Consider the following 25,317-nt stretch of genomic DNA (forward strand, 5'->3'; position numbering starts at 1 on the left):
AGTTCTATATGTACCATCATATCAGTATAGGTATCAGGTAAGTATAAGTGTGGTGTCCATCCAACACTCCCCTCCCCACAGCAAACAGTCAGTATGAATAGCATTTCAAAGTGAATAGTATTAATCTGCAGTTGGGTGGGAAAAACAGAATTTATGGAAAGAATCTCCTAATGTAAGGCAGGCACATATGCTATATTACCATGGTGTGGCTGCTGTCATGAAACCACTCCTGTATGACCAGGCTACTTGTTGCAGCTGTTATATAAGCAAATCCCACAAGATGCTCATTACCAAAAATAATTCATATAAACTTTCTTGACCATATTATACACTCTACAACTGATTTTCTGTGGAGATCCTGTATTCAGATAATGGAGGCATTTAAAAGATAGCAAAGAATGTTTACTCAAATGTTAATACTGTAGCAAATCAGATAGTAACACGTCTGCTTGCTTTAGATGTGAGTGAACAGGTCAGAACAAACAAAAATGGTTGATCAGGAAGTTAGTAAGCCACCATTTAAAGTAGTCTCGCTCTGAAATAAAGCAAGGTATATGTATCGCCTCACCTCAGAACCCCTCTACAATAAAAATAGATTCGTTTCCAATAATGTTAATAAGAGGTCTTTTTTCATTTGCCACCAATGGTTCACAGAACTTGTGTTCATAATAAACTACAGGAACTCCAACAAAGAAGTGCCCCCTCCCTCAGTGTTTTTGCTATTAATAAAGGACTTGCAGCACATAAAAAGGACAGATAATACAAATTTACAAGCACATGCAGACTACAACACTTACCAGTGATGGGTCACAGTGATTAGCTACTTACCACTCCATCCATTCACCACTCACTACCCTTATTAATGAGGCAGTCATATTATGCAACAGCAATGGTGGGAGATCTCTATCTCAGCAGCAACTTCTCTCAACATGGGAAGCAGGCAATTGTGAGGCCAGAAGTTTCCCGTACATTAAAACTGCAGAACTAAGTACCTTGTTGTCTATACTATTTGTTATTTCACCAGTCCTGCACCAGCAATGGTGTCTTGCAGGAATGCTAACTTATTAAGTAATAATAATTATTTTTTCTTTGGCTATTGCATAGCGAGTATGATATTCTTAGTATTTTCAATGACTGATGGATGATTTTGATCTAGAAATATTTCCGCATTATACTGTGGCAAAGGTTTTATGTGGGAACAGGATAGTGTGCTTAAGCACATTATGGAAATGGCAGAAAGTACTATTAGTGTAAAAAAAATACAGTACCTTGATAGACTCTTCCTGATTTGGGATGTGAATGAATGAAACATTTATCTCTGTACCCAAGCACTGGCAGATAGCAAGCAGTAAGGACAGGAAGAAAGGGAGGAGCAATGGAATACACATTGGAATAAGACAGTCACAGCAATTCGAACAGGAGAGAAGAAAAAGATTACAAGTAAATTTTCATTCATATAGGATTAAAATGATGTGATTTAACAATAATACATGATTTAACTGCATGTATGTGTAAATCCAGCCACAGGAATTTCAAGAAAAGAAAAAAGCAGCATTATTTACCAAACACGATAACGTCAATGGGCACTGCAGTATCTGCAGACGTGCAAAGAAGCCAAAAATGATGCGCCACTATATTATGCAAAAGGGAAACTTGCCCATTGTGAAAAAAATTAAAAATGTAACAGATTTTTATTTTTTAAAGATTTTTTAAAAGCTCAGTATATGTCTATTATTTATTTTGATTGGCTGAAGCACAACATTAATTTGGAAGCCTCTATAGCCTTACCTGAATATCTAAAGCACCATGCAAAGCACATGTCATTTACCATTAAGTTCTTAGCATGCATGAATTTGTTTCTGGGCACTCCTGTCTGGCAGCATTCATGCACTGTGTTTGGGTCGATAACCTTGTCTCATATGGTACAATTGGAATGTGGCTTTAAAAGAAAATTGCAGTAATGACTCCGGGTTTTTTTTTGAAAAGCAAAACAAAAGCAAAAGTCCACAGTTTCTCCACCAACACTTCAAGTAAATGGAGAAAAGATCACTATTCCTGTAGAAGGATTTCACTGTACTAACATTTCCATTTGAAGCTGGATGTTAAATAATAGTGTACCTGACATAAGTATCATTCCGTACATGAGTCAAATTGAAGGGGGAGTTTGAAACAAAAGTTCTCTTTCAAATAAAATATTGGCATACCTGCAAAGTGAAACTATTTGGTCATGTTGCTGATATGCACCATAACCTAAGGAAACTGGTACAGTGCAAATCAAATTTTGGGGGAATCTGTTTTTTTTTTTTAAGCTTAGAGACATACAGCCCCAAAGAGGGCAGTGAATACAGTTGTGGTAGCAGTGCACACCCGTGTTGACGGATTTGTCCTCCCCAAGGTACTTACCCCAGTGAAGGGGCAGAAACACTGGTGGGCAGCCATTGCTGTGCCCTGTGGTGCCTGGATGCAGCACTCAGTGCTGTGGTAGCGCTTCCACACCACCAGTAGCCACATTGGCGCATCAAAGGTGTGGCAGGAACAGTCCTGGGGGTGGAACCGACATTAGTCAGCTTCCACCCATGGTTTGTAACGGTTACACCATGGCCCCAACTCTTGGACTTATGCCACCCTTTCAAATGGCTCAAGTCTATGGAGTCCAATGGAGGGTTCTCCAGTGGCAGGGGTCCCCCCCTTTTTGCCTCCCCATGCTGCTGGAAAACCATTGAGATGCTGTATCTTGCCACTGGGGCTTGGGATGGGGCTGATAATAGTTAAATAGTAAACCTGATCTCCAAATACTCAATTAATCTCCTCCCTGAACCCTTCTGTTACTGTACTATTTATAATATTCAAAATACAGTAAATGGAACAGAAGAAAATCCTGTAATGTCATGATTAGTAGTTATTGCTTGGGTTGATGCTGTATTAGTATCTACAACCAGCTGTGACCTGTGTTAGACACAATTATACTATTTATGTTGACTATATTCATACATTAGAATATTTGTGGAATCTGTATTATCTGCATAATCTGTGATTCATTTTTCGAACATGGAAAATTTAGCCTTCCTAATGACAATATTTTTATTTTTTAAAGCTTACAATCAACTAAGGGTAAACTGAAATACATTTCTTACTGATTTACTTACTAAAGATTAATTGTAAAATGAGGTTTTTGAATGAAAGAAGGGTGTAAAAAGGTTAAGATGTTTTTGAATATCAGAAGTACACAGATATGTAAGATACGTAAGAACTACATAGATAAAATTACAAAATTAGTTACATGGTTTAGATCAGAGTCATATGGGGGGCAGATGGAATCTTTGTCTAGGGGGCCATGATGGCTCTTGGCACCCAGCATAAAAGTGCTACTTTTGTTTATTTACACTATACCTCAATGGTAAAATACTTTACTATGGTGAATGGCAGAATACAAAAAGTGCTGATTTTCCTTCTGAGGCTGTCTTCCATCCTGACTAACCTGGTGGTCATATTATATAACACCAATGGCAGGAGATCTTTGTTTCAGTAATAACTTCTCACAACAAAGGAAGGAGGCAATTGTGAGGCCAAATAATTCCTCTTACCTATCCCGTCTAAGAGACAATATGAATAAACTAATGTTGCTCACAGTATGACCACTTGGTGACAGCAAATTTGTCCATGCAACCATGGGAAAAAACAGACTGTATGTTGAAACTGCTGCTATTGATCATCTTCTGAAAGAAGCTGCACACTGACTCCAAGTTGGGGCACTTTCTCACAGCAAATGCTAAGGCATATGCAACTGCAGATTCTTCCTTTGTCAATATAGCACAGGTTCCACCATCTAATATTCCCTTTATACTTTGCCTTTATACTTCCCTTTATACTTTCCTTTATAACTTGAAGCAATGCAATACTTAACTACGGTAGTAACAACTGCAAATCCATCCATGAAATCATACTTCTTCCCAACATATCCTAACATTCCTTCTCAAGTGGTCTAAATATAGTACTTTTACAACCTGATCCACACCATAAGTTATTTGCCTCATTCTACCTGCAGCTCAAAAATAGGGCAAACGACGCTCTTTGGGGCAGTTTGGGTTTGGGAAAATGGCACGAGGTGAGCGAAGGCAGGAATCCCTCCTCCCCTTTGCTAGGGTCTCAAACTTAATGGGGCCCCTGTGAACCTTTAGAAATCATTTCTTTTCAGCTGCTATGTGGCTATGGGCAAAGCAAGCTGGGTCCAAGGAACCCAATTCATTAAAAAATAAAACATGTAGTTCAGCCTTTAGTGTGTGAACCAAACCAACCAGTGCCCGCCCAGCAAGAGAAAGCCTGCTCTTGAATAGTCACATAGCTACCACGGGGCAGGGGGGTGCCGCACCCTAGGCGCATTCTGTTGGGGTCATGTGGGGGGTGGAAAATCGCCCCCTCACCAGGCCTGGCAGAAGCTGCTGCCGGTCTGGCCTAGCTGGGCCTGGCCTGGCGGAGGCCACAGTTGGGTGCCCCTGCCTGGCACCACCCCACCAGCCAGGCCCCATGGCCCGGAGCAGCCCAGCAGGGCTGGGCTGTGTGGCTGGGCTGGGCAGTAGCCCAGCCAGGCTGCTTTTCAGCCAGGTGAACTAAGGTTACTGGGGAGGTGGGGGGGCTGAGGAAGGGCAGGGGCCTGTGAGGGGCTGCCCCCCACCCCCTTCCCCATTTACCTTAGTTCAGCTGGCAGCCCAGCCAGGCTGCTTTTTCAGCAGGCTGAACTAAGGTAAGTGGGGGGGGGATGGGAGGAAAGGGGTGGGGCATGGGCACCATTTTCCTCCCCTTTGCCACTCCTCTTGAATACGACTTTCCCTTGACAAATGAGTCTGACTTTTACATGTGCAGTTATTCTGGAAAAGTGATTGGACACCATTCTGCCAAAACTATTAGATTGGTGTTCATGTGCTGTACAGTTACAAACTAAAGCATAATGCAAGAACCAGACCCGTGGCCGCAGCCATCTTTTTATATTACATCAGTGGGTAGGCTTTGAACTAGTCTTACTAACCTCCTCGGGCAAAGCTATTGGACAGATTTACATCCAAATGTCCTGGCACTACCTGCTTAAACACAGTGGACATTCTTGAAGCCCTCTTTTCAGTGCCTAAAATCGGTCAAAAAGAATGGAGAGATTAAAAGTACAGTATCATTCAGGCTAATACCGAGATTTTTATTTGTTCTAAACCTACGTAATATAAAAAGTCTTGTTTTTATTCTTCACATGTAATTGCTGCCAGTTTCCCACACTTAAAAAGTTATTCCACAGTATTAGAAATAACATGTACACATTTGCAGCATCACAGAATGTTAGGTATGGCTAATGCAATCCAAATATTTAACAACAAATAAAGCAAGGCATGCACAATTTGGTGACAGGGTTATGTTATGAGAAAAGCCAGAATTTAGATACTCTTGATTTTGCCAACTGATCAAGCCAAATGGACATACTTGGCAAGTAGCATGCTCCTGTGTCTAGGACAGCAGCGTTACCTTTGTATGAACCCTATCAGGTTGCATCACAAGACAACTGAAACAGAATATTAATGCATTTCTTAATTGTATCATCCAAACTTACCCAAAAGAGTATATTACATTTTTAACCTTAACATTGTTTAAAATGCAGAGCATACTGATAGAGTGCACTAAGCAACCCATTGTTTTCACACATGCCTCTAAGCACTGTATATTTGCTCACCTTGCATTCAATAGCATTTCTGCTTATTTTATTTCTGTTATGTCACTTTTTTAACATTTGAAATGTGCTGGCATCATGAACAGTTTGTTCAAAAGACATGAACAATCTAGATATCGAGCCTTTTGGGCACTGGCATTGATAACATAATAGACAACTGATAGGACAAAACTAACAATAACACAAGAATGATACTACATTTTACTGCAGTTATACTAATGTATAACTTTACCTGGAGACAAGGCAATCATTGGCCGGACAGTAAGAGTGTTATTGCCATTCATTTTGCAATGGACTGAAATTGCATTCAGTAAGGCTTGCAGGTATTTCTCTTGTTCTATGCTGCTTGATGACTCTAGTGATGTAGGAGCTATGGAAATGAATGCAGATAACAAAATGTATTAATTTTACATGGCACATTTCACTCTGGAAAAGGCACAGAGAAAAACACACCCAGTACTGAACATGATTTATATAGCAGTCCAAACTGATTCCTGGGCTTCCGAGCAGATTAACAATATTGAGGAAAAATCATAAAAATCATATATATTAAAAATACCCCAATAAATCAAAATTGCATAAAATATGAATCCCCGCCATACTTCCATACAACAGTTCAAGTTATCAGTTTATCCCTGTCAACAACTAATAATTATGATCTCAGACCACTGGGCTACCAATACCACACACCTCCAAATTACTCAGATTCTATTCATACACTATTTGTACGACTCCCATACAACTGCCCAACAAGAATTACCTCTGAAAGTTGGGTTGCCAGCTCTGGCTTGCAGCGGCGTATGGCCCTTGGGACATGGGGTATCCTTTTGGTCGCATGCCTTTTGGTCATGTGGGGGGCGCCAGATGGCCCCCACGTAACCAAACGGAGCCACCCATGGAGCTCCCAGTCCTGCCACTGCCTTCCCTCATGCCCGTCTTCTAGGAAGCAAAAGGGAGCTGGGTAGCCCCTCTTCCCTGCCTAGAATCTGGGCGCGAGTTTCCCTTGCACCTGGCTTCTAGGCAGTGAAGAAGGGCTGGAGTCCAACTTGTGAGTAAGTGGGGCTTACTTGTGAGCAAGCCATGCTTACTCGCAAGTAAGCGGGGCTCTGCATGCTGGGGTGGGGTGGTGGTGCCAGGAGGGTTTTTTGTCTCCAGGCGCCATTTGGCCCCGGTACATCTCTGCTGGCTCGGGAAATATATGAAGATTTGGAGGGTGGATCACACTCTCATGTCACATAGTTTTGTTGTAGCATGGTGTGGTGGTTAAAAGTGGTGGACTCGAATCTGGAGTACTGGGTTCGATCCCCACTCCTCCACATGAAACGTATTGGGTGACCTTGGGCTAGTAAAAGTTTTTAAATTACTCTCTCAGCCCCACCTCCCTCCCAGGGTGCCTGTCTGGAGGAGGAGGGGAAGGTGATTTTATTCATTCATTCATTCATTCATTCATTCATTCATTCATTCATTCATTCATTCATTCATTCAATTTATATCGCACATTATCCCCGTAGGGCTTAGGGATATATATATAAAAATATAAATAATAGTACAATATTAAAACTATGACATTTCAATGCCAAGACAGATGGTAAAAACAGATGGCAATAGGTAGAAAATATAAATCCTCTCCACCACCTCCTCCCCACCCCCCTCCAGAGGCTATTAGGTACTTTGAAGTCCAAATAAATATAGACTCCTATAACTCAACCAAAGATTGGGGGGGGGGGCTCCTTTAAAATAAAACCTTCACCTAAGTTGTTTCCCTTTGGGTTTCCTTTTGGGTTCTGTGGTGAGCAAGAACATGGTTTTTAAAGAAACATTCAGCAGCCCAGGTCTCCAGACAGTCACAGAAGAAACTCAGATGAAGCATTTAAAATTAAACTAGTTATTGTTATGAATGGGGATCCTGAAACCATGGCAATAGTTTATTTTCATATGAGAAGATGTAATAAAATGCAAGCCAGGAAGAGTCAGATGACAGGAATTTAGTTCCCCTGGAGATAACCCATCTGGATTAAACACCAAACAGTCCTTAAAAAAGCTGATTGGGATAGGAAGACAAGGGCTACATGAAAAACGACCTGATTGGGAAAGCCTGGAATATCTCCCATGAAGGGCAGGATTCCTAATTCTGCAATTGCACCCTTTATAGTTAACAGGCAAATGGTTCTTTCTCCCACCCTGGACATTCCACAGGTATATATATTCCACTTGCTTTACTACCATCAGATCCTCTGAAGATGCCAGCCACGGATGCAGGCGAAACATCAGGAGAAAATGCTACTAGAACATGGCCAGACAGCCCGGAAACCACACAGCACCGCAGGTTTTGTATCTGACAGCCAATAAATTGAATCTACAACTGATGGAAAGCCAGTGGAGGGACTGCAGAATTTGAGGAATATGCATGTTCTGTCTAGCTCCTGACAACGGCCAGATGGCAGATTCTGCACTGAGTGGAGTTTCTGAGTTATTTTGAGGGGAGACCAATGTACAGTGCTTTGAAGTAGCCTATTTTTGGTGTTACAGACCAAAGGATGCAGGTGGCCACATCAGCTGAACCCATATAAGGGGTCATATTCCAGCTAGGTTGAGTTGGCAGAAAGCCTAAATTGCAACCAAATTAACTTGCTTTTCCAGTCATAACTGAGTCAGCAGTTACGGTCAGCTGAATTCATGAAGAATATTTCCATGAAGGCACTGTGATATGGGTGGAACAGGCCACCATAAACATGCTTGATGAATGTCTAAACTTCATTTGTTTGGTCTGATTATCAGAATATAGTATCTGCCAAATTAGGTCATAGAATCATAGAGTTGGAAGATACCCCAAGGGCCATCAAGTCCAGCAGGCCAATGATATCCAGGATTATGCCTTTGACACTGATTTGTACAGGGGATTCGGCAAATACCCATAATTAACTCAATTACTTATCTCATTATTTTTATTCCAAGTATTAGCTCTTTAAAGTCAGCATTCATTTAGCAGAAAAATACAATAAATAACATTAAAAGATATCCCAGAGCTTATCAGATGTAAAAACCCATGCCTTTACAACCACTGCTATATTGTAAGGTATGACTGATACTTTTTGGGTACACTAAAGATAGCAAAAACAGATAAAACACAACACACTCTCTCTAAAATAGCCTGTACAGCAAACAGTCTCTCACCTGATGTTTGTGAATTTTGAGATTTGAAAAGGCCAACAACTCCTTTGCCATGAAAGCCTCCAGCTCGAAGAAGGAGTGTGCTGGTTTTGGGGTTTTTCCAACAGACAACTGGTAGGCGATTGTGTCGATAACAGCGTGCCACTCTCTGCAAGCTGTTGTCTTGTACAGACTGAGGTACCACTAGTAGCCCTGGATAGCTATTTCAATAAGAAAAGGATAATTAGACAGCTCAGCTGTGCTTTGAGGCAAATGGAAAGACTAATATCATTTGGGGGAATGCCATTTATATATTCTTGTCGAGGCAGTGAATTAGTCTGAAAAAGAATTCAAATTTACCAATTTGCCAAGCTTAACATTTTCTAGCCCCAATTGCTCCATTTTCTACCTAGTGGTGGCCATCTCTAATGACACAGTTCTGCAGAGATTCCAACCACCCTTTATAATTTGAAGGAGCTAATTGTTAAAATTAATCAGGTACTTTGCAATGGATTTTTATCTAGGGACCCAAAGCAGCTTACATTATTCTATGCTCTTCCATTTTATCCCTGCAACTACCCTGGAAGTAGGCTGGCTAAGAGAATGTGACTGACCCATGGTCGTCCAGCTAACTAATGTGGCACAAGGGGGGATTCAAATCTGGCTCTCCTAGATATTAGTCCAATACTCTTAACCATTATGCCACAATGGCTCTCATTATGCCACAAGACTTCATTTTTTTGCAGTGTTTAAAATGCAATCCTCTGAAGCCCAGTTTACAGGGATTGCTATGCCTAGTTTTGTTACTGAGGGAAATAAGGTTGTCATCCACATTTGCCCTTTTAGAAGCACTGTTAAACTCTTTTTCTTTTGTCAAGTCTTTCCAGTGTTTTAATCTCTGGCTTTTGAATTGTCTGCTACTTATTTTTATATATTAATTGTTTGATCTTATTGTTGATTTAAAACTATTTTACTTTGGAATCAGTTGTTTTGGAGATAGTCCAAATTTTTTTATAAAGCTCTATGTTAATTTTTTTGTGTCTGTTGCTCATCTTTACAGTATTGAGAACTTCGTTTAAATGCTGTTTATACATTGCCACCATTTTCTCCTAGCATGTTAAATGACTGCTTATTTTTTCCTTCTACAATTTTTTTTATAGCTGGGTGACACTTTTTAACTATCTTCAGTCCAGTCTTTCAGGATGTTATTAGTTTGAATTGGGTACTTGGGTTCATGAGAATACAGCATGAGGATCACTACAGTAACAGCAAGAAACAGCATGCACATTTCATACATGCCCTTGACTGATTGTTTATAGACACTTACTTTTTATGAGCAAGAATGTTTAGATGCACTGAATTATTTTACTAAACCACTGCCAGGACTTTGGCTCCGACATGCAACTGTCTCTGGCTTGCATCAAAATCCATTTATACAGCTCTAAAACTATAATATGCAAAGGGATGGTTATATAACTTTAAAAAATAACAAGTTCAGAAAGAAAAGCAGCTACATCTGGGCTTTTTTTGTTTTGAGGAAAAAGATTTCATGGAAAGTTAAAAAACAGAAAAAGAATTCAGGCATATACAGTCGTTTATAGAAAATTAAAGTGCATATTTCAAATCTTGTTAACAAATTCCTGTTTTTGGAACTACATATTGCAATTTTGCACTTGAAACAAGAGGCAGAATTACAGATAAACAAAACTGTTATGAAAACTTCCAGAGAAGTCTAGTATTGTGTGCACATTTATTTTACATTTTCGTCATGGGTATTAGGCCTCAGGGTAGCTGTGCTGGAGCCAGAGTTGCCAATAATCTGGAAAAAAAGCATGTTTTCTCCTTTAATAGAGCTTTAATGTGTGGAAATGGGCAGGTGAAGTTTCTCAAGGCATGAAGGTAAATGCCATCACCAGGAAAATAACATTCTATTAAAACTCCACCAAGGGGCCAGAACATTTTGGCAACTCTAGCTAAAGCTTACCTTCTGACCAACTGTTTAAGTTATCAATACATCTATTTTATATTCTAATAGTGAAGTCGCCAAATCTTTGGAAGCTTGAATCCAGTGAATGGAGCTGTGAACAGGTAAGATAGATCTTTCAACAAACCTGAAAAGGGCCCCAGGTTTGCAGAAAAAAAAAGAAATCTTAAAAAAATACATTGGGGATTTAAAAAACCTGAAAATGATAAAAGGAACATGTGTAGCTTTAAGCAACAAATTCCTTCAGGGCTACTGTGAGGCAACCACAGATTCCAAACTTCAATTTCCATGATAAAAGGCAGAGGAAGGTGCAGGGCTCTTTCCAGGCTTACTCTGACCTTTCAGGAAGGATTCAATGGGGCCAGACCTTGCGTTCCCATCTCCAGGTTGGGAAATTCCTGGACATTTGAAGGATGGAGCCTGGGGAGGGTGAATTTTGAGGAAGGGAGGGACTTCAAAAAGATATAATGCCATAGATCTCATCTTCCAAAGAAGATGTTTCCTCCACTAGAGTCACCAACCTCCAGCTGCGAGCTGGAGTTTAGGCAGAATTACAACTGTTTCCTGATGGCAGAGATCAGTTCCCCTGGAGAAAAAGGCTGCTTTGGAGGGTGGAGTCTATGGCACCCTCCAAAGTCTACGACCCCAACTCTCCAGGAATTTCCTAACCTGGATCTGGCAACCATAATGGGAACTAATCTCTGTAGCTGGGAGATCCATTGTGATTCTGGGGGAGTTGCTGCCACTACTACTGCTGCTCTGTGAGGGGAAGAGGAAGCAGGTGGGAGGCCAGGAAGGTTATGGGGGGGGCAGAAAGAGAGAGTGATGGGGGTAGGCTCCATCCCCCTGCGTTTAGCAGGCCCAGTCCTGCCTTGTATAGTATTATTCTATTTGTATACCGCCCTCCCCCGATGGGCTCAGAAATGCTCACCACAACTTGAAAAGATAGTTCAAGGCAGGACTGGGCCTGCTAAAAGCAGGGGAACAGGGCCACATCCCTGATCTCTATGCAGACCAGCGGGTGGGGCTGAGGGAGGCCCAACTCTGCACCCTCCGGGGGCAGGGCAGGGTGTTCTGCCCTCCCAGGCTCCCAGTAGGAGCTGGCAGCAGGGACGTGTAGGAATGGGGCTCCTTAAGGGGGGGGGCACCCAGAGAAGGTTTTGTCTCCTGGCACCATTTGGACCCCATATGCCTCTGATACAGCACCAAGTGAAGTGCCTCTTACAAGTTCTTGAACGTTACCCAATGTTCAACTGTGTCTGGCCTGATGACTGGTACCCTGTGACTGGTCTATGGTTTTCCCAGGTAGGGGCTGCCAGAGGGAGGAAAGGAGGAGTAGCTGAGGATAAGGGAGCAGATAGTGGTAAACTGGCTGGTAGGTGGAAAGGAGAAGCTCTAAGTCCGTGGTGGCGAACCTATGGCCATGCTGGCAGGGGCTGATGGGAACTGTAGTTCATGAACATCTGGAGTGCCAAAGGTTCGCCACCACGGCTCTAAGTTATTTTGTCCAGTTACATGAAGGGCTGGAGAGCTCATGAGTAGGATGGAGATAGAAGTCAGGGTGCTAAGAAGAAATAGTTTGGGGAAAAGATGACTGGGTGCAACCTCAATCACTTTCATTTCTACTCTTTGGGCACAAAACATCCTCATTGCTGAGAAGGCAGAACGAGGTTTCCAAGCAGCAGAATAGGCTGGCAAAGGATATGAAAGACTTTGCTGAGCCTGTCTTGAACAGGAAATGCTGCTCCTGAGATGCTCAGCCAAGTAGTTTAGTAGTTCCTCCCCTCTGATAGTAATCCTTATCTAAGAATGTTCTTGCAAAGAGAATGAATGGATTACTGGTAGGGAAGGCTGATCTAACAATAAACTCAATCTATTAAAACAGAAAAGCAGTATAAAACTCTTATTAAAACAATCCTATCAGATTTTATTCAAGTTAAATTAAAGCAGCATCAAAAAACAGGAAGCAACAATAAATCAACAGGGATTGTTAACATTCCTGAAACACCAAGGATGCAGAATTTAAAAAAGAAAATTACAAAACAAGCTCAGCAAAATTCCTGAGTGAATTAAAAAAACCGTCTTACATTTGAAATGTATCATGTGTGGTATAAACAACATCAATGATACGGCTGGCTTCCACCCGAGCCAGGGCCTTTATGGCCCTGGCTCCAGCCTGGTGGAACACTCTCCCACCATCTGTCCCACCATCTCCTGGTGGAACACTCTCCCACCATCTTGGAGAGTTCCGCAGTGTCTGTAAGACCGAATTGTTCCACCGGGCCTTTGGGGAGGCCGGCCATTGATGGTGTGCGCCCTTCCTGTTCCTCCCTTTACCACTCTGGGAGCTTACAACATCTATACCGCCCCCTCTCCGGGAGGGGTCTTTTATTTATTGATAGTTTTAATCTGGACGTCATATGACTTATACGGAACGCTGTAATTTTATGTAATTTATATGTTTATTGATTTTAAATGTGATTGTCATTGCTATATTGTTTATAATGTTTGTTGTCCACCACCCAGAGCCCTTAGGGGATGGGGCGGTTTACAAATATAATAATAATAATAATAATAAAATAATAAAATAAAATAAAACAGTAGATGATAAACAGCGTACCATATGACTTAATTTAAAAATAATAATGGCAGTTCATTTGCTCACCTTCTACAAAGAGAATACATCCTATTCAATGCCGTTATTCGGAAGTACTCTGTTTTTGAACGAGAAGAGCTATTGCTGATGGTCCCCAATCCCAAACGCTGGTAATCTCTGAAACAAGCTCTCTCTACTAGCTGCTCCATCGTTGATTTCTCTGATGCCTTCAAAGTACCACTGGTGTGCATTTCACTGTCATCTGAAACTAAAGTGGCAATATTTTGCTAATTTAATATTAGTAATTCCATCATTGAAGAAAGTTCACTGTAGTGATATTGAGATAATGCCTTCTTACCTGAGATATCATCCTCCTCATTGCACCCAGGACGATTCGCCCTTTCTTCTACAATTGTCCCTGTCTTCTTCTTTAGCAAGTACTGTCGACCAATTGTCATTTTCCCTGCACGTTTAGCTCCTTTTACAATTGTCTTTGAAAGTGTGCTACAATTCAAAACAAAGCCAACATAATTATAATTAATGTTATCTTAATTTTCACATAGATTACAGGGTATGCTTTCAGGCCTCTATCCAGAATGTTATGGTGACAGAGTTAACATAGATCAACTTGCAACAGCAAAACCGATAAACATAAATTAAATCAATAAATGTAATTAACTATGCCAGGTTCCAATGGACTAGTCTAAGTCCTGAATTCTACAGTGACTATGGATATTCTATTTGAAACAAAGAGGGCCAATCTATTCAATCAAGCATCATCCAACAGAACATTTTTTGCATTTCATTAACATAAAACCACAACTTCACAACTGTTTGTAAAAATATTTCATTCAACCCTGTGTGAGGTAACAAAGAAGCTTTTAAGCCATTAGATAAATGACAAGAATGTAAAAATAAATTTGTGTCATCATTAATTTCTTCTCATAAAGCTTATACAGTATTTAAGGAAAATGGGAAATAGAAGAAAGATAATGTTAGGAGTCAAAAACAATGTAGTACGAGAGCACATCATCATTTATTCATTTCAGTTCATAAAGCTATGGATGCTTTCTTTAGGGACTTTCATGTTTTACAAGTAATTTATTACCTTTTAAATTATTATTATGTTTGATTATTATTTGATTTATATCTTGTCCTAACCCAACAGCATTGGGCTCAGGGTGATGTATGACAGGTTTAAAACACTATAATTATATAGATCACTCATAAAGTATAAAATATAAAATGACGAAAATGACGAACAAATGATTAAAAAGGTCAACATTTCACTTCTATATAAATGCTAAGAAAAATGGCCTTTAACATCTTTGAAGAGGCACTGAAAACATGGCCTTTAACATCCGTGAAGTTAATACAGTTTTCAAACCTGCAACATAGCATACTAACAGCAGAGGCATACCAGGGGGAAATGGCGCCTGGCGCAACACCTGCTCCAGGGGCCCCCTGCACCTCCTTCGCCCCACTTACCATAGCAGGTAGCTGCTCCAGCAGCGGAGGCTCCACCGGCTGAAAGATAAGCCTGGCGGGGTCTGGCTGAGGCATACCCAGTGGGGCAGAGCAGCTGGGCCAGGAGCCTGTTGCGGGCTGTCCCTCACTCTGGCCCCACCAGGCTGCTCCTTCAGCCTGCAGAGCCCCCCACCCCCCTGAGCCGCTTATTGGAGAGCCGGCCTGTGGCTGCAGCTCAAATCTCAAGCAGGCACCTGAGGCCGGCTCCTGCCTCCCTGGCAGGAGCTGGCCTGCAGCCACAGCTCAGCAGCAGGCAGCTCAGACGGGCACCACAGTCATAGCCGGCCTCCGTCAGCAGGGAGGTTGGGAGTTCAGGAGCCAGCCTGTGGCTGTGGCGCCCACCTGAGCAACACGGGGGGAGCCACTGACTGGTGTCCGGTGCCCCCCCAAGTGATCAAATTGCATGCGCCCAGGGACATGAGATACCCCATGCCCCCATTAGTGGTATGTCACTGACTAGCAGCAACCTAGGGAAGGGTAATTTGCTTATTTTATTTTGGGGAAACTACTGATTAGTTAATGTAATTATCTTATTCTAATCATCATCATCATCATCATCATCATCATCATCATCATCATCATCATCATCATCAATTTGGATTTTGTAGACCGCCTCATCCCCAAAGGGACTTCCAGTAACTCTGTCGATGCAGAACGCAGTGGCCTATTTGGGACATATGGGGTAAAATGGCCCCGCAAGTATGAGGGCCCCAAGCCGCGAAGGGCCTTAAAGGTCAGTACCATCACCTTGAAGATGACCTGGAATTCCACCGGGAGTCAGTGCAGACGGCGCAATAAGGAGGTAATATGGTCTTGAAAAGAAACCCCTGTAAGCACCCGGGCCACCGCATTCTGGACCAGTTTCACCCTCCAGGTCAGTCTCAAGGGAAGGCCTGCATAGAGGAAGTTACAGTAGTCTAGTCTCAATGTGACCGTCGCATGGATCACAGTGGCCAGGTCAGTTTGGGAGAGGTAGGGGGTCCCCACACCACACCTGCTGACACCTATGTTGGAGAAACGAGGCAATCCACTGAAGAACAGTGCCCCGCACCCCAGAAGCAGCCAGGCGGAGGATCAAAAGGTTGTGGTCGACCACATCAAATGCTGCAGTAAGATCGAGCAACACTAGCAGCACCGATCCGCCCTGGTCAAACTGGATGCAGAGCATATCTGTGATAGTGACGAGGATGGTCTCTGTCCCATGCCCAGTATGGAAGCCACGCTGGAAGGGATCGAGTGCCGATGTGTCCTCTAGAAAGCCCTGAAGCTGCTCCAACACCACTCTCTCAATTACTTTCCCCATAAACAAAAGATTTGAGATGGGGCGGTAATTGGTCAGATCACTAGGATCTAAGGATGGTCTTTTCAAGAGTGGGCGGACCACCACCTCCTTCAACCCACCCGGAAACACTCCTTGCTTGAGGAAGCCATTGGTGATATTCAACAGGTGGGGTCGCAACTCCTCCTGGCATGCTTTTATTAGCCAGGAAGAGCACGGATCCAGAGGATAGGTAGTAGGTCTAACAGCAGCCAGGACTCTGTCAACATTGGACTCATCGAGCAGGGAAAACCAGTCCATACAAGAACCAGAAGATGACAATGGAGCCTCGAGTTCACTAACTGTATCAAAAGTGGCCAGAAGGTTCCGGTGGAGCGACATGACTTTATCTGCAAAAAAGTTCATAAATGCCTCACAGCCAATAGCCAATTGGGTATTTGTGGTCCCCTCAGTCAATGAGGTGAGTGACCGAATAATCCGGAATAATTGTGCTGGGCGAGAGCTAGCAGACACGAGAGAGGACAAGAAATGCTCCCTCTCTGCCCTCTTCATCGCCAACTGATAGGCCTTCATAAATGTCCTATAAGTTGTTCACGCGGTCTTGCCATGAGACTTCCTCCACACTCGCTCTAGCCATCTGAGTTCCCGTTTCATTATGCGCAGCTCCTCGGTATACCAGAGAGCCCGCCATACACAGGATGCAGAGGACACCGGGGAGCAATTACCTTGATGGCATCAGAGAGCCTGTAATTCCAGTCCCCTACCTGCTCATTGAGGGGCTCAGGATCCCACAGAGCATTCAGGAATCCAATAGGCTCCATAAGTCTCTGCGGGCAGACATAAATCAGTCCGTCACCTAGACAGGGGAGGCATGGCACATCCACCTGGATCTCTAGGGCAAAATGGTCAGACCATGGCACTCTGTCGACAGAGGATACAACCATATCAACTCCTGACCTAAAGACCAAATCCAAAGTGTGATCAGCCTCATGAGTGACGCCAGAATTTAATGAGAGGCCTAGCGTTGCCATGGATGACACTAGGCCCACAGCCACTGAACATGAAGTGGTATCGACATGGACAGGGGTCGGGAACCTGCGGCTCGCGAGCCACAAACGGCTCTTTAGAGCCTGTGGTGCGGCTCCACGCCCCTTCCTGGGCAGCGTGGGATTCCGCCCCCTTCCCCCGAGCAGAGACTGCCGCCGTGCCGCCGTCCCGACCGGGGGGAGAGAAGAAAGCGGCGGCCGCCGCCCCCCCAGAGAAGAAAGCGGCCTCCGCGCCGCCGCCACCCCCCCCGGGAGAGAAGAAAGCGGCTCCGCGCCGCCGCCCCCCCGGGAAGAGAAAAAAGCGGCCTCCGTGCTCCTGCCCCCCGGGGGAGAGAGAAGAAAGCGGCCTCCGCGCCGCCGCCGCCCCCCCCAGGGGGGAAGAGAAGAAAGCGGCCTCTGCACCGCCGTCCCCCCCCGGGAGGGAGAAGAAAGCGGCCTCCGCGCCGCCACCGCCCCCCAGGGGGGAAGAGAAAAAAGCGGCCTGCGCGCCGCCCCCCCCCAGGGGGGAAGAGAAAAAGGCGGCCTCCGCTCCACCGCCGCCCCCCCCCGGGGGGGGGAAGAGAAAAAAGCCAGCACCAGCTGTTCACCCAAAAATCCCCGAAACAGTCCAGAATCCCCCAGCTCAGCCCTGGAGTTGGCAACGCAGGGGATTTTTTGATGGGTTTCGCTTATCAGAAGTCGAAAAAAGGAGAAGGAGGGGGAGCAGAAGCAGCAGCCGCAACAGCTGTCCGGGCCGGTGAAAGTGAAACCGGCCCGAAGTCGAAACAACCAACAGAAACAGAGCAAGAGCAGGGGGAGGATTATTTCACCCCAATTGCAGAGACAACCCAAGAAGAAGAGACCACCCAAGAGGTGGCCTCTGCACCGCCCCCCCCAGGGAGAAGAAAGCGGCCTCCGCGCCGCCGCCGCCCCCCCCAGGGGGGAAGAGAAAAAAGCGGCCTCTGCACCGCCGTCCCCCCGGGAGGGAGAAGAAAGTGGCCTCCGCGCCACCGCCGCCCCCCCAGGGGGGAGAGAAGAAAGCGGCCTCCGCGCCACTGTCCCCCCAGAGAAGAAAGCAGCCTCTGCGCCGCCGTCCCCCTGGGGGGGAGAGTACAAAGCGGCCTCCGCGCCGCCTCCCCCCCAGAGAAAAAAGCGGCCTCCGCGCCGCCACCCTCCCCCGCGGACAGAAGAAAGCGGCCGCCGCACCACCGCCCCCCCCCCACAGAGGCGGTTGGGGAAAGAAGAAAACAGCGTTGGCCACCGCCAGGCCGCCGTCTGCCCCCCTGCAGAGGCGGGGGGGATAGAAGAAAGCGGCCGCTGCGCCGCCGCCCCCCCAGAGAAGAAAGCGGCCGCCGCGCCTCCGTCCGCCCCCCCACAGAGGCGGGGGGGGGGAAGAGAAGAAAGCGGAATCCCCCCCCCAGGGTGCGGCTCCATGAATTTTCTTTTCCGGGGAAAATGGGCCCAAATGGCTCTTTGAGTCTAAAAGGTTCCCGACCCCTGGACATGGACGTTGAAGTCACCCAGGACAATAAGTCACCCAGTCAGCCACCTAGTTGAAGTCACCCAGTCAGCCACCGCCTCTAGCAGCTGCGGCAGGCTGTCCCCTGGTGCGCTAGGCGACCAGTACACCAGGAAGATGGCCAACCTCTCCTGGGACAACCACTCAAGCACACTCCATGCCAGTGATCCTTGGGAATGGGATAGCCCTGAAGGGGATCAAATCCCAAATGAGCATCGCCACACACACACACACACACCCCGGCCCTGAGTTCGAGATTGATGGACATACGCGAAACCTGGAGGTGAGACTTCACTAAAGGCGACTGTCTCCCCATCATGCACCCAGGTTTTGGTGATACATGCCAGATCCATCTGCTTAGCCCCAAGAAAATCCCGGAGCGTTGCGGTCTTATTATTAATGGACCTGGCATTAATCAACACCAAGGACGAAGCAGGGAATACCTGAACCCCACAGCCCACATTCCTCGGGATAGGTCAGAAGGGGGCGAGCATAAGTACTGCTTGCCCACCTTCATTGTAGAGTCTAATGTCACATTAGATTCTACAAGGACTTCCATTCTTTTTAAAGCAGAAGAGGTCTTGGGAATTCTGAGGCCACGGGTAAACCTCACAGATGGGGCTCCAGAATCATTGGGAGCAGGGTATGGTACAGCCCCTGCAGCATCACCTTCAGGTCATTGCTCCTGCTGGCACTGCCTGGAAGGCAATTAGTCAACATGAGCTACGTGATTGGGGTGCAGGGCCCCACCAACCATCTACTGATGATTGCCTGTCACTGTGAGTCCTTTACCATCCTTGCCCACTGTAACAGGCTGACAGCAGCAAGGAGATCCCAAACAGGGCAGCTCAGAAGCTCTCTCTCTTTCCACAACACAGGGCCCAGGACAGTTGCTTCTGTTTCCCCACAGCTAAGACCGCTCATCTATATATATATAAATCTATCAGTGCGTTTTTCTGCTGACAGGTAATCTCCAAAACTACTGGACCGATTGCTTTGAAATTTTCACAGAAATTTTCACAAGAAATTTTCACAGAAATTTTCACAGGTTTTCCCCTCCATGTTCCTGCCCTTTCTACGGTCTAACCCAGGGGTCTGCAACCAGCGGCTCCAGAGCCGCATGCGGCTCTTTCAGCCTTATACTGCGGCTCCGCAGGTCGGAGGTTAGCATGGGCGTGTCCCTCTAGGAAAGGTGAGTGGAGGGGCCAAACTGGAGGTGGCTCCGTGTGGAAGCCGCCTCTCCGGCTCAGTAGATCTTCGGGGCCGTGGAAAAAGGGTCCAAATGGCTCTTTGGGTGGTAAAGGTTGCTGACCCCTGGTCTAACCTAAGCCTAAAAAAAGTTTACTATGCAAATGGGAGTAGGGAGAGGAGTCTAAAACAGTATACTTTTCACTCTAACTTTCTAATTAGTGCTCTCATTTATTCTCTGTAACCTCAACGGAAAGAGGAAACCAACAAAAAAAGATAAGAACCAGATAAGAATAAACTCAGTTAATAAGGGGGTAACTGATTCAGGAATCAGCTCCAGAGTCCTATTATAGCTTCCTCACTGCCATCTCTGGAATGGCAAGCAGGTGGAATAAACTGCTTGCATATTTTCCTGTCCATCCCTATCAAGAAAATGGCAGAGATTTTTAAAGGGAAATTGAGATTGTAGAGGGGGTGCTTTGTGTATTTCTCAAGAGGCATTGCCCCTTGGTAGCTTCTGGACTCCTTCCTTGGTTAATCATGGCATGGGCATGACACATAAACCTTTTAAATATCCTGCCACCAGGCAATCCTTGAAGTACTTAAAATTGTGCAAGTCTATGTGACTATACACATGAAACAATATTTATAACAAATAAGAAACTTATAAAAATGAAAGACAATTTCTTACCGAAAGGAAGTGTTCTTTTCCTTTTGCTTTGGTAAAATTATCTGAGGTGCAGTTTGACCAGCTGCAAAAGCAAAAGTGCTAAAGATGGACTGGGGGTAGCGAAACTTCATTAGCTGTTTCTTAAACATCTCTACACCTTCAGGGCTCACTTCTTCATCAAAAGCTACCTTAATCAGCTATGTAAGAAAAGATGCAATACATTAAAAGAAAAACATAAGATAAAGAAGTAGGCATTGAAGTGGAAATAAACTTTTAAAATTAGGTTCATGGAATATTATACATTAAAAATAATGAACACTTTATTGTTTGCTTTTAAATGAAGCACTAAAATTTTAACAGACATTCATGCTATGTTGAACAAAATGTAATTGATAGTAATCACTGTCACCTTTGTGCTGTAACTGACAAATTAACTACACAAGGGACAAATTGCCATTTGTAATATTGTCACACTTATTTGTAAGTCTGTCCATTAGTCTATTTGCTTCTAGAAATGCTTTGGATGAGAAGGTACCATAGAAAAATGTGAGTATGTGGGAGGGTGAACAATATATTTAGAGAAACTGAAATTTTTTTCCCTATGAGACAGTCCTTGGAAATGCTCTTTCTTAATTAAAAATGCAATCGTATGTAGCATGGTTTGCCATTCATTTGCAAGCCATCTGTACCTTTGGGACAGCAGCAGTTATCACATGGTCCTCACCTTCTCATCAGATCTATTTTTATATCTAGCAACTAACATACTTCACAATAAGGGAAGAAGCATATACTGTCATATATACTGGCTTGGAATTACACAGAAAAATAAATTAAAACTGGGCATAAGAAGTGAACAATAGACAGAATTCATACATCAGTTCACGTTTAACTTCCTTTAACAACCACAATTCCACACACACTCCCATTCATTATTTATATTAAAACAAAATCCATCAGTCTGAGGAATAGCCATGGGACCACTAGAGCCTGCCAGAAAATGGCGGCAGCAAGGCTCATTATCTGGGGGGGACAAGGCGTTGTTTGGTGCTGTGCCTCCCCTTTGTCTCAATCTCAGGGTATCCCAGAAAACTAGATCCTTGGCGAGCATGAATGTCCTTGCCCCAGTGTCATTTTTGGTGGCAGTCAGGGGGGCTCGCAGCTCTCCTTTGGAAAGGGATCTATCTCCTCTGTATGTGCCATTTTGCAGAGCAGTTTTGATGTCAAAAATGAAGCACACGCAGTCACTTCTCCTAACACTAAACTGAGGCTTGGAGAAGGGGAAGAAAGACACTAAGGCCAAGCTCGTCGACGGCCTCTTTGGGAATGGCGCCCTGGGGACGGGATACCAAGCGCCGTCATTCCCTGTGGAGCCATTGCCCACAGGCGGCGCTCCTCTCCCAGAGGCCAGGCGATCAGGCCGCCCTGAAAAACAACCCTTTAAAGGGTTGCCCTTTTCCCTGAGACAGCGTCGCAGCCTCCTGGCGGCGCGGTCGCCGCGCAATTAGCACCGCCGGGAACCACGCTGTTTCCCGTCCCCGTCTTTCACTTTCACCTTGTCCCCGGGCCGCCGGGCCTGCTGGCTGTCGAAGCCCCCGCCCACGCATGTCCTCCTCGGACCCCTGGAGGCCTGGGAGGGCAGCGTGTGGCGATTTCCACGGCCAGCAGGCCGCACGCAACGTGGAGGACAAGGTGAGCGGGACGGGGTAATGAAAAGGGGGGAAGAGGCGACAGTCCCATAAAGCGGAGCTGCCTGCCGCCTGCCGTCCTCTCCAGAGGCCATCTGCATGCTTGCATGCAAACGGCCTCCGCCTCCACGCCGGCAGAATTCTTGCCGGCGTGGAGGCACCTCGACGGCCGTGCGGAAACGGCCTAAGACAATAAGATTTGGAAGGATAAGGTAAGGTAAGAATTTTAAGAAGAGAGTGTGTAGTAATAAAAAATAAGTAAACAATAGGCGCCTATGGCTAATGCGCTCTCCCTATCTAAGGCAGGAAAGAAACTGGAAGTTGGGCAATCCTCATCACAAGGAGACAGGAGGTGAAAAAATAGATCCTGCCTCCCTGAGAGAAGGGATGGGAATCACACAATCAAGATGTCCTCCTGCCTCATTGGAGAAATATACCTTATTTTGCAGTTGTGTTACTTTTTATTTAACTTTCTTTTCTTACTCTGGCCACAATCCAGTACACAACTAAATACAGTATGATAAGAGCACTTAAGCATATTAAAATCTATGGAATTTAAATGAGCCAACCTCCGTTTTTAATTCTGGCCTTTATCTGGAATGGCAATCAGGTGGAATAAACTGCTTGCATATTTGACTCGGCAGATCCTCCCCAATCATTTGTGAACATCCAGGCTGTTCCTATTGACTTTGCATGAGGAAATAATCTGGGTTACTCTTTAAAAGATTGCCCTACAAAGTTTCAATAGAACTATATTTTACCTGAAAGGAAGCTGAGGTGACTTGTAGCCCTTCCTGCATACTCTGTTGAAGCTGATTCTGAATGGTAATTTTCTTTTCCTTAGTTATTGAGGCAATGGGGAAGCTCCGAATAACTGTCTGTTCTCCCACTACAAATATCAGATGAGCATTGCATCATGGGTCAAGAAATTGAATTTGTTCATCATTCACATGCTGTATATATAGCATGTGTGTGATCATTCTTACACAAATACAAGGTAATGAAATGAAACCAAAATCATTACAAAAGTTATTAGATCAATTAAAATACTGAACTCATTGCAGGATAAATATTTTAAAGAACATATCAGAACCAAACTCATATTGCTACCTTATTTAATGGTTCTGTTAGAAACATTTCAGAGAAATTATTCATTTATATAGAAAATGTAGAATTAATTTTATCACCAAATGTTACAATATACCGTATTTTTTAGCTCACATAATTTCCAGTTTTCAGATAAACATCCTAGTTCCATGCATCCTTACTAGGAAGTAAAATAAACTGAATTCTGTGGGGAGTACTTCCAAGTGCAAACAGAACTGCAAGCTTAATTCAGAAATTTGAGCAACTTGGCTATCTTTGTGAAAAAAGATGAATTTAGAAAAATAGTTCAGTTATACTTTGAAGGCTCATAGTAACAAGATTGTAATTATTATCCATCTATTAATCAAAAATTTGAAAAGTCTTTCCCACATAAATAGTTCTTAAAACATATAAATACTAATTTAAATTCCTCTTAAAGTTGTACCTCTGTTGCAGGGATAACATTTTCAGTGTTGTATGTATGCCATTTTTTATGCAGGAAAATTTGATACCTTCCCCAGATGGTATATCCATTTGCTATTCTGATTGTGCTGTGGAATGCAGATGCTCAAATAACAGTTCTTCAAGGCCAGTGTAATTTTAAATTTATTATTTGTTAAAGATAAAGAGGTTGCTGTCCCCCATTCTAGTGCAAATTTGCTGGCACAATAAACCATAGGATCAAATCACCATTATGAACATAAAACCCGAACATGTTATGTTAAATGTCAGTGTACTGAAGAAAGAAGAAAATATTTGATGCATCACTTTCACTTCAATAGCTATTTCCACAGCATAAAGAAAAAACTGGAATACATCCTTTACTGAAACCTACAAGGCTACAGTTACAGTTATAATTTTCAAGGCATGAATAAAAGTGATATTAGATCACGCATCGATGGTTAATTTTATATACGCCAAAAATAAATTATTCTTAACATCAATAGTTCCCATGACATTTCGAGTTATTCTACTTTTATTAATCTCAGCTTTTTTTCAGAAATGATAGACTATCTAGGTTTAAATTCTTTCCTTTGTGTCACAATCAATTGTTGCTCCACTAGCTCACTTATTACTCTTTAACTGGGTATGCACTTCATGCTCTTAGCAAACTATTTAAACTTTGCCATACATATGTCACATAAATAGTTCAGCATATGAAAGTAATTTGGAACCTGTAACTGCTACAAATTCTACCAAGAATAATGAACACTGGCATTCTTAGTTTTTAAACATCAATTTCCTTGTCATGTAATTAGGAATCCTTAATTTTGTGCATGCAAAAAAGATTAATCCCTTTCTTTAGGACTACATCATAAAAGTGTTTTAATCAAACAATTGATTTTGGTTATCCCTGAATCACATTAGCAAGTGAAATATCAGAGACAGAGTGAAGGATAAGCACCATGAATAGCATCCATTGGCTCAGTTGTCCATTTCACAATCTTTGAAATCGTGAACATTGTTGCTGATCAATAACTATGATCACTTGAATCACAAATTAATTATGTTTAAAGTCTTTTTCACACAACACACAAAGAGACTGAACAAAGGGGAAGGTGGCACCATGGTGGCAAGCTGTACCCCTTATTTGTATTAATTTGCTTCAAGGTGTATAAATGTCCCAAGGCATACAAAAGTGGGTATGCAAGGTCTCTTCTTCAATGGTCAGAAATCCTGTTTTTTCAAGGTTCCAATTAAACAGAGAGGTGACTACACATATATATTTATGTACATAGGAACTTTACACATTTCAAATAAGCATGTGTATTTGGAGATATACATTTAATCTCCATGGAATGTTACATGAAAAAGGCTTTATAGTACATACTCTAGTCTAGGATAAGGGGCACATCTTGAGAAAATGAAATATAAACACATGAATGGGTCACAAAGAGTTG

General features: G+C 43.8%; 1 protein-coding gene across 4 annotated transcripts in view; it reads right to left on the reverse strand.

Annotated features, from left to right (window-relative positions):
- The window catches only part of SBF2 (SET binding factor 2), a 271,896-nt gene that overhangs the window by 31,554 nt on the left and 215,025 nt on the right, over positions 1 to 25,317 (reverse strand). For 2 of the 4 annotated variants that reach the window (XM_048486739.1, XM_048486743.1), the window contains 8 exons: positions 23,092 to 23,219; positions 20,667 to 20,842; positions 13,796 to 13,941; positions 13,507 to 13,705; positions 8,882 to 9,078; positions 5,940 to 6,077; positions 5,024 to 5,119; positions 1,269 to 1,331 (listed from right to left, as the gene is read on the reverse strand). In XM_048486739.1, the coding sequence (XP_048342696.1) occupies positions 1,269 to 1,331; positions 5,024 to 5,119; positions 5,940 to 6,077; positions 8,882 to 9,078; positions 13,507 to 13,705; positions 13,796 to 13,941; positions 20,667 to 20,842; positions 23,092 to 23,219 (1,143 nt within the window). The remainder of the gene's footprint in view (positions 1 to 1,268; positions 1,332 to 5,023; positions 5,120 to 5,939; positions 6,078 to 8,881; positions 9,079 to 13,506; positions 13,706 to 13,795; positions 13,942 to 20,666; positions 20,843 to 23,091; positions 23,220 to 25,317) is intronic. The other 2 variants (XM_048486740.1, XM_048486741.1) reach the window with 2 other exon arrangements.

Source organism: Sphaerodactylus townsendi, linkage group LG02 (assembly GCF_021028975.2).
Source record: "Sphaerodactylus townsendi isolate TG3544 linkage group LG02, MPM_Stown_v2.3, whole genome shotgun sequence".
Classification (NCBI taxonomy): domain Eukaryota; kingdom Metazoa; phylum Chordata; class Lepidosauria; order Squamata; family Sphaerodactylidae; genus Sphaerodactylus; species Sphaerodactylus townsendi.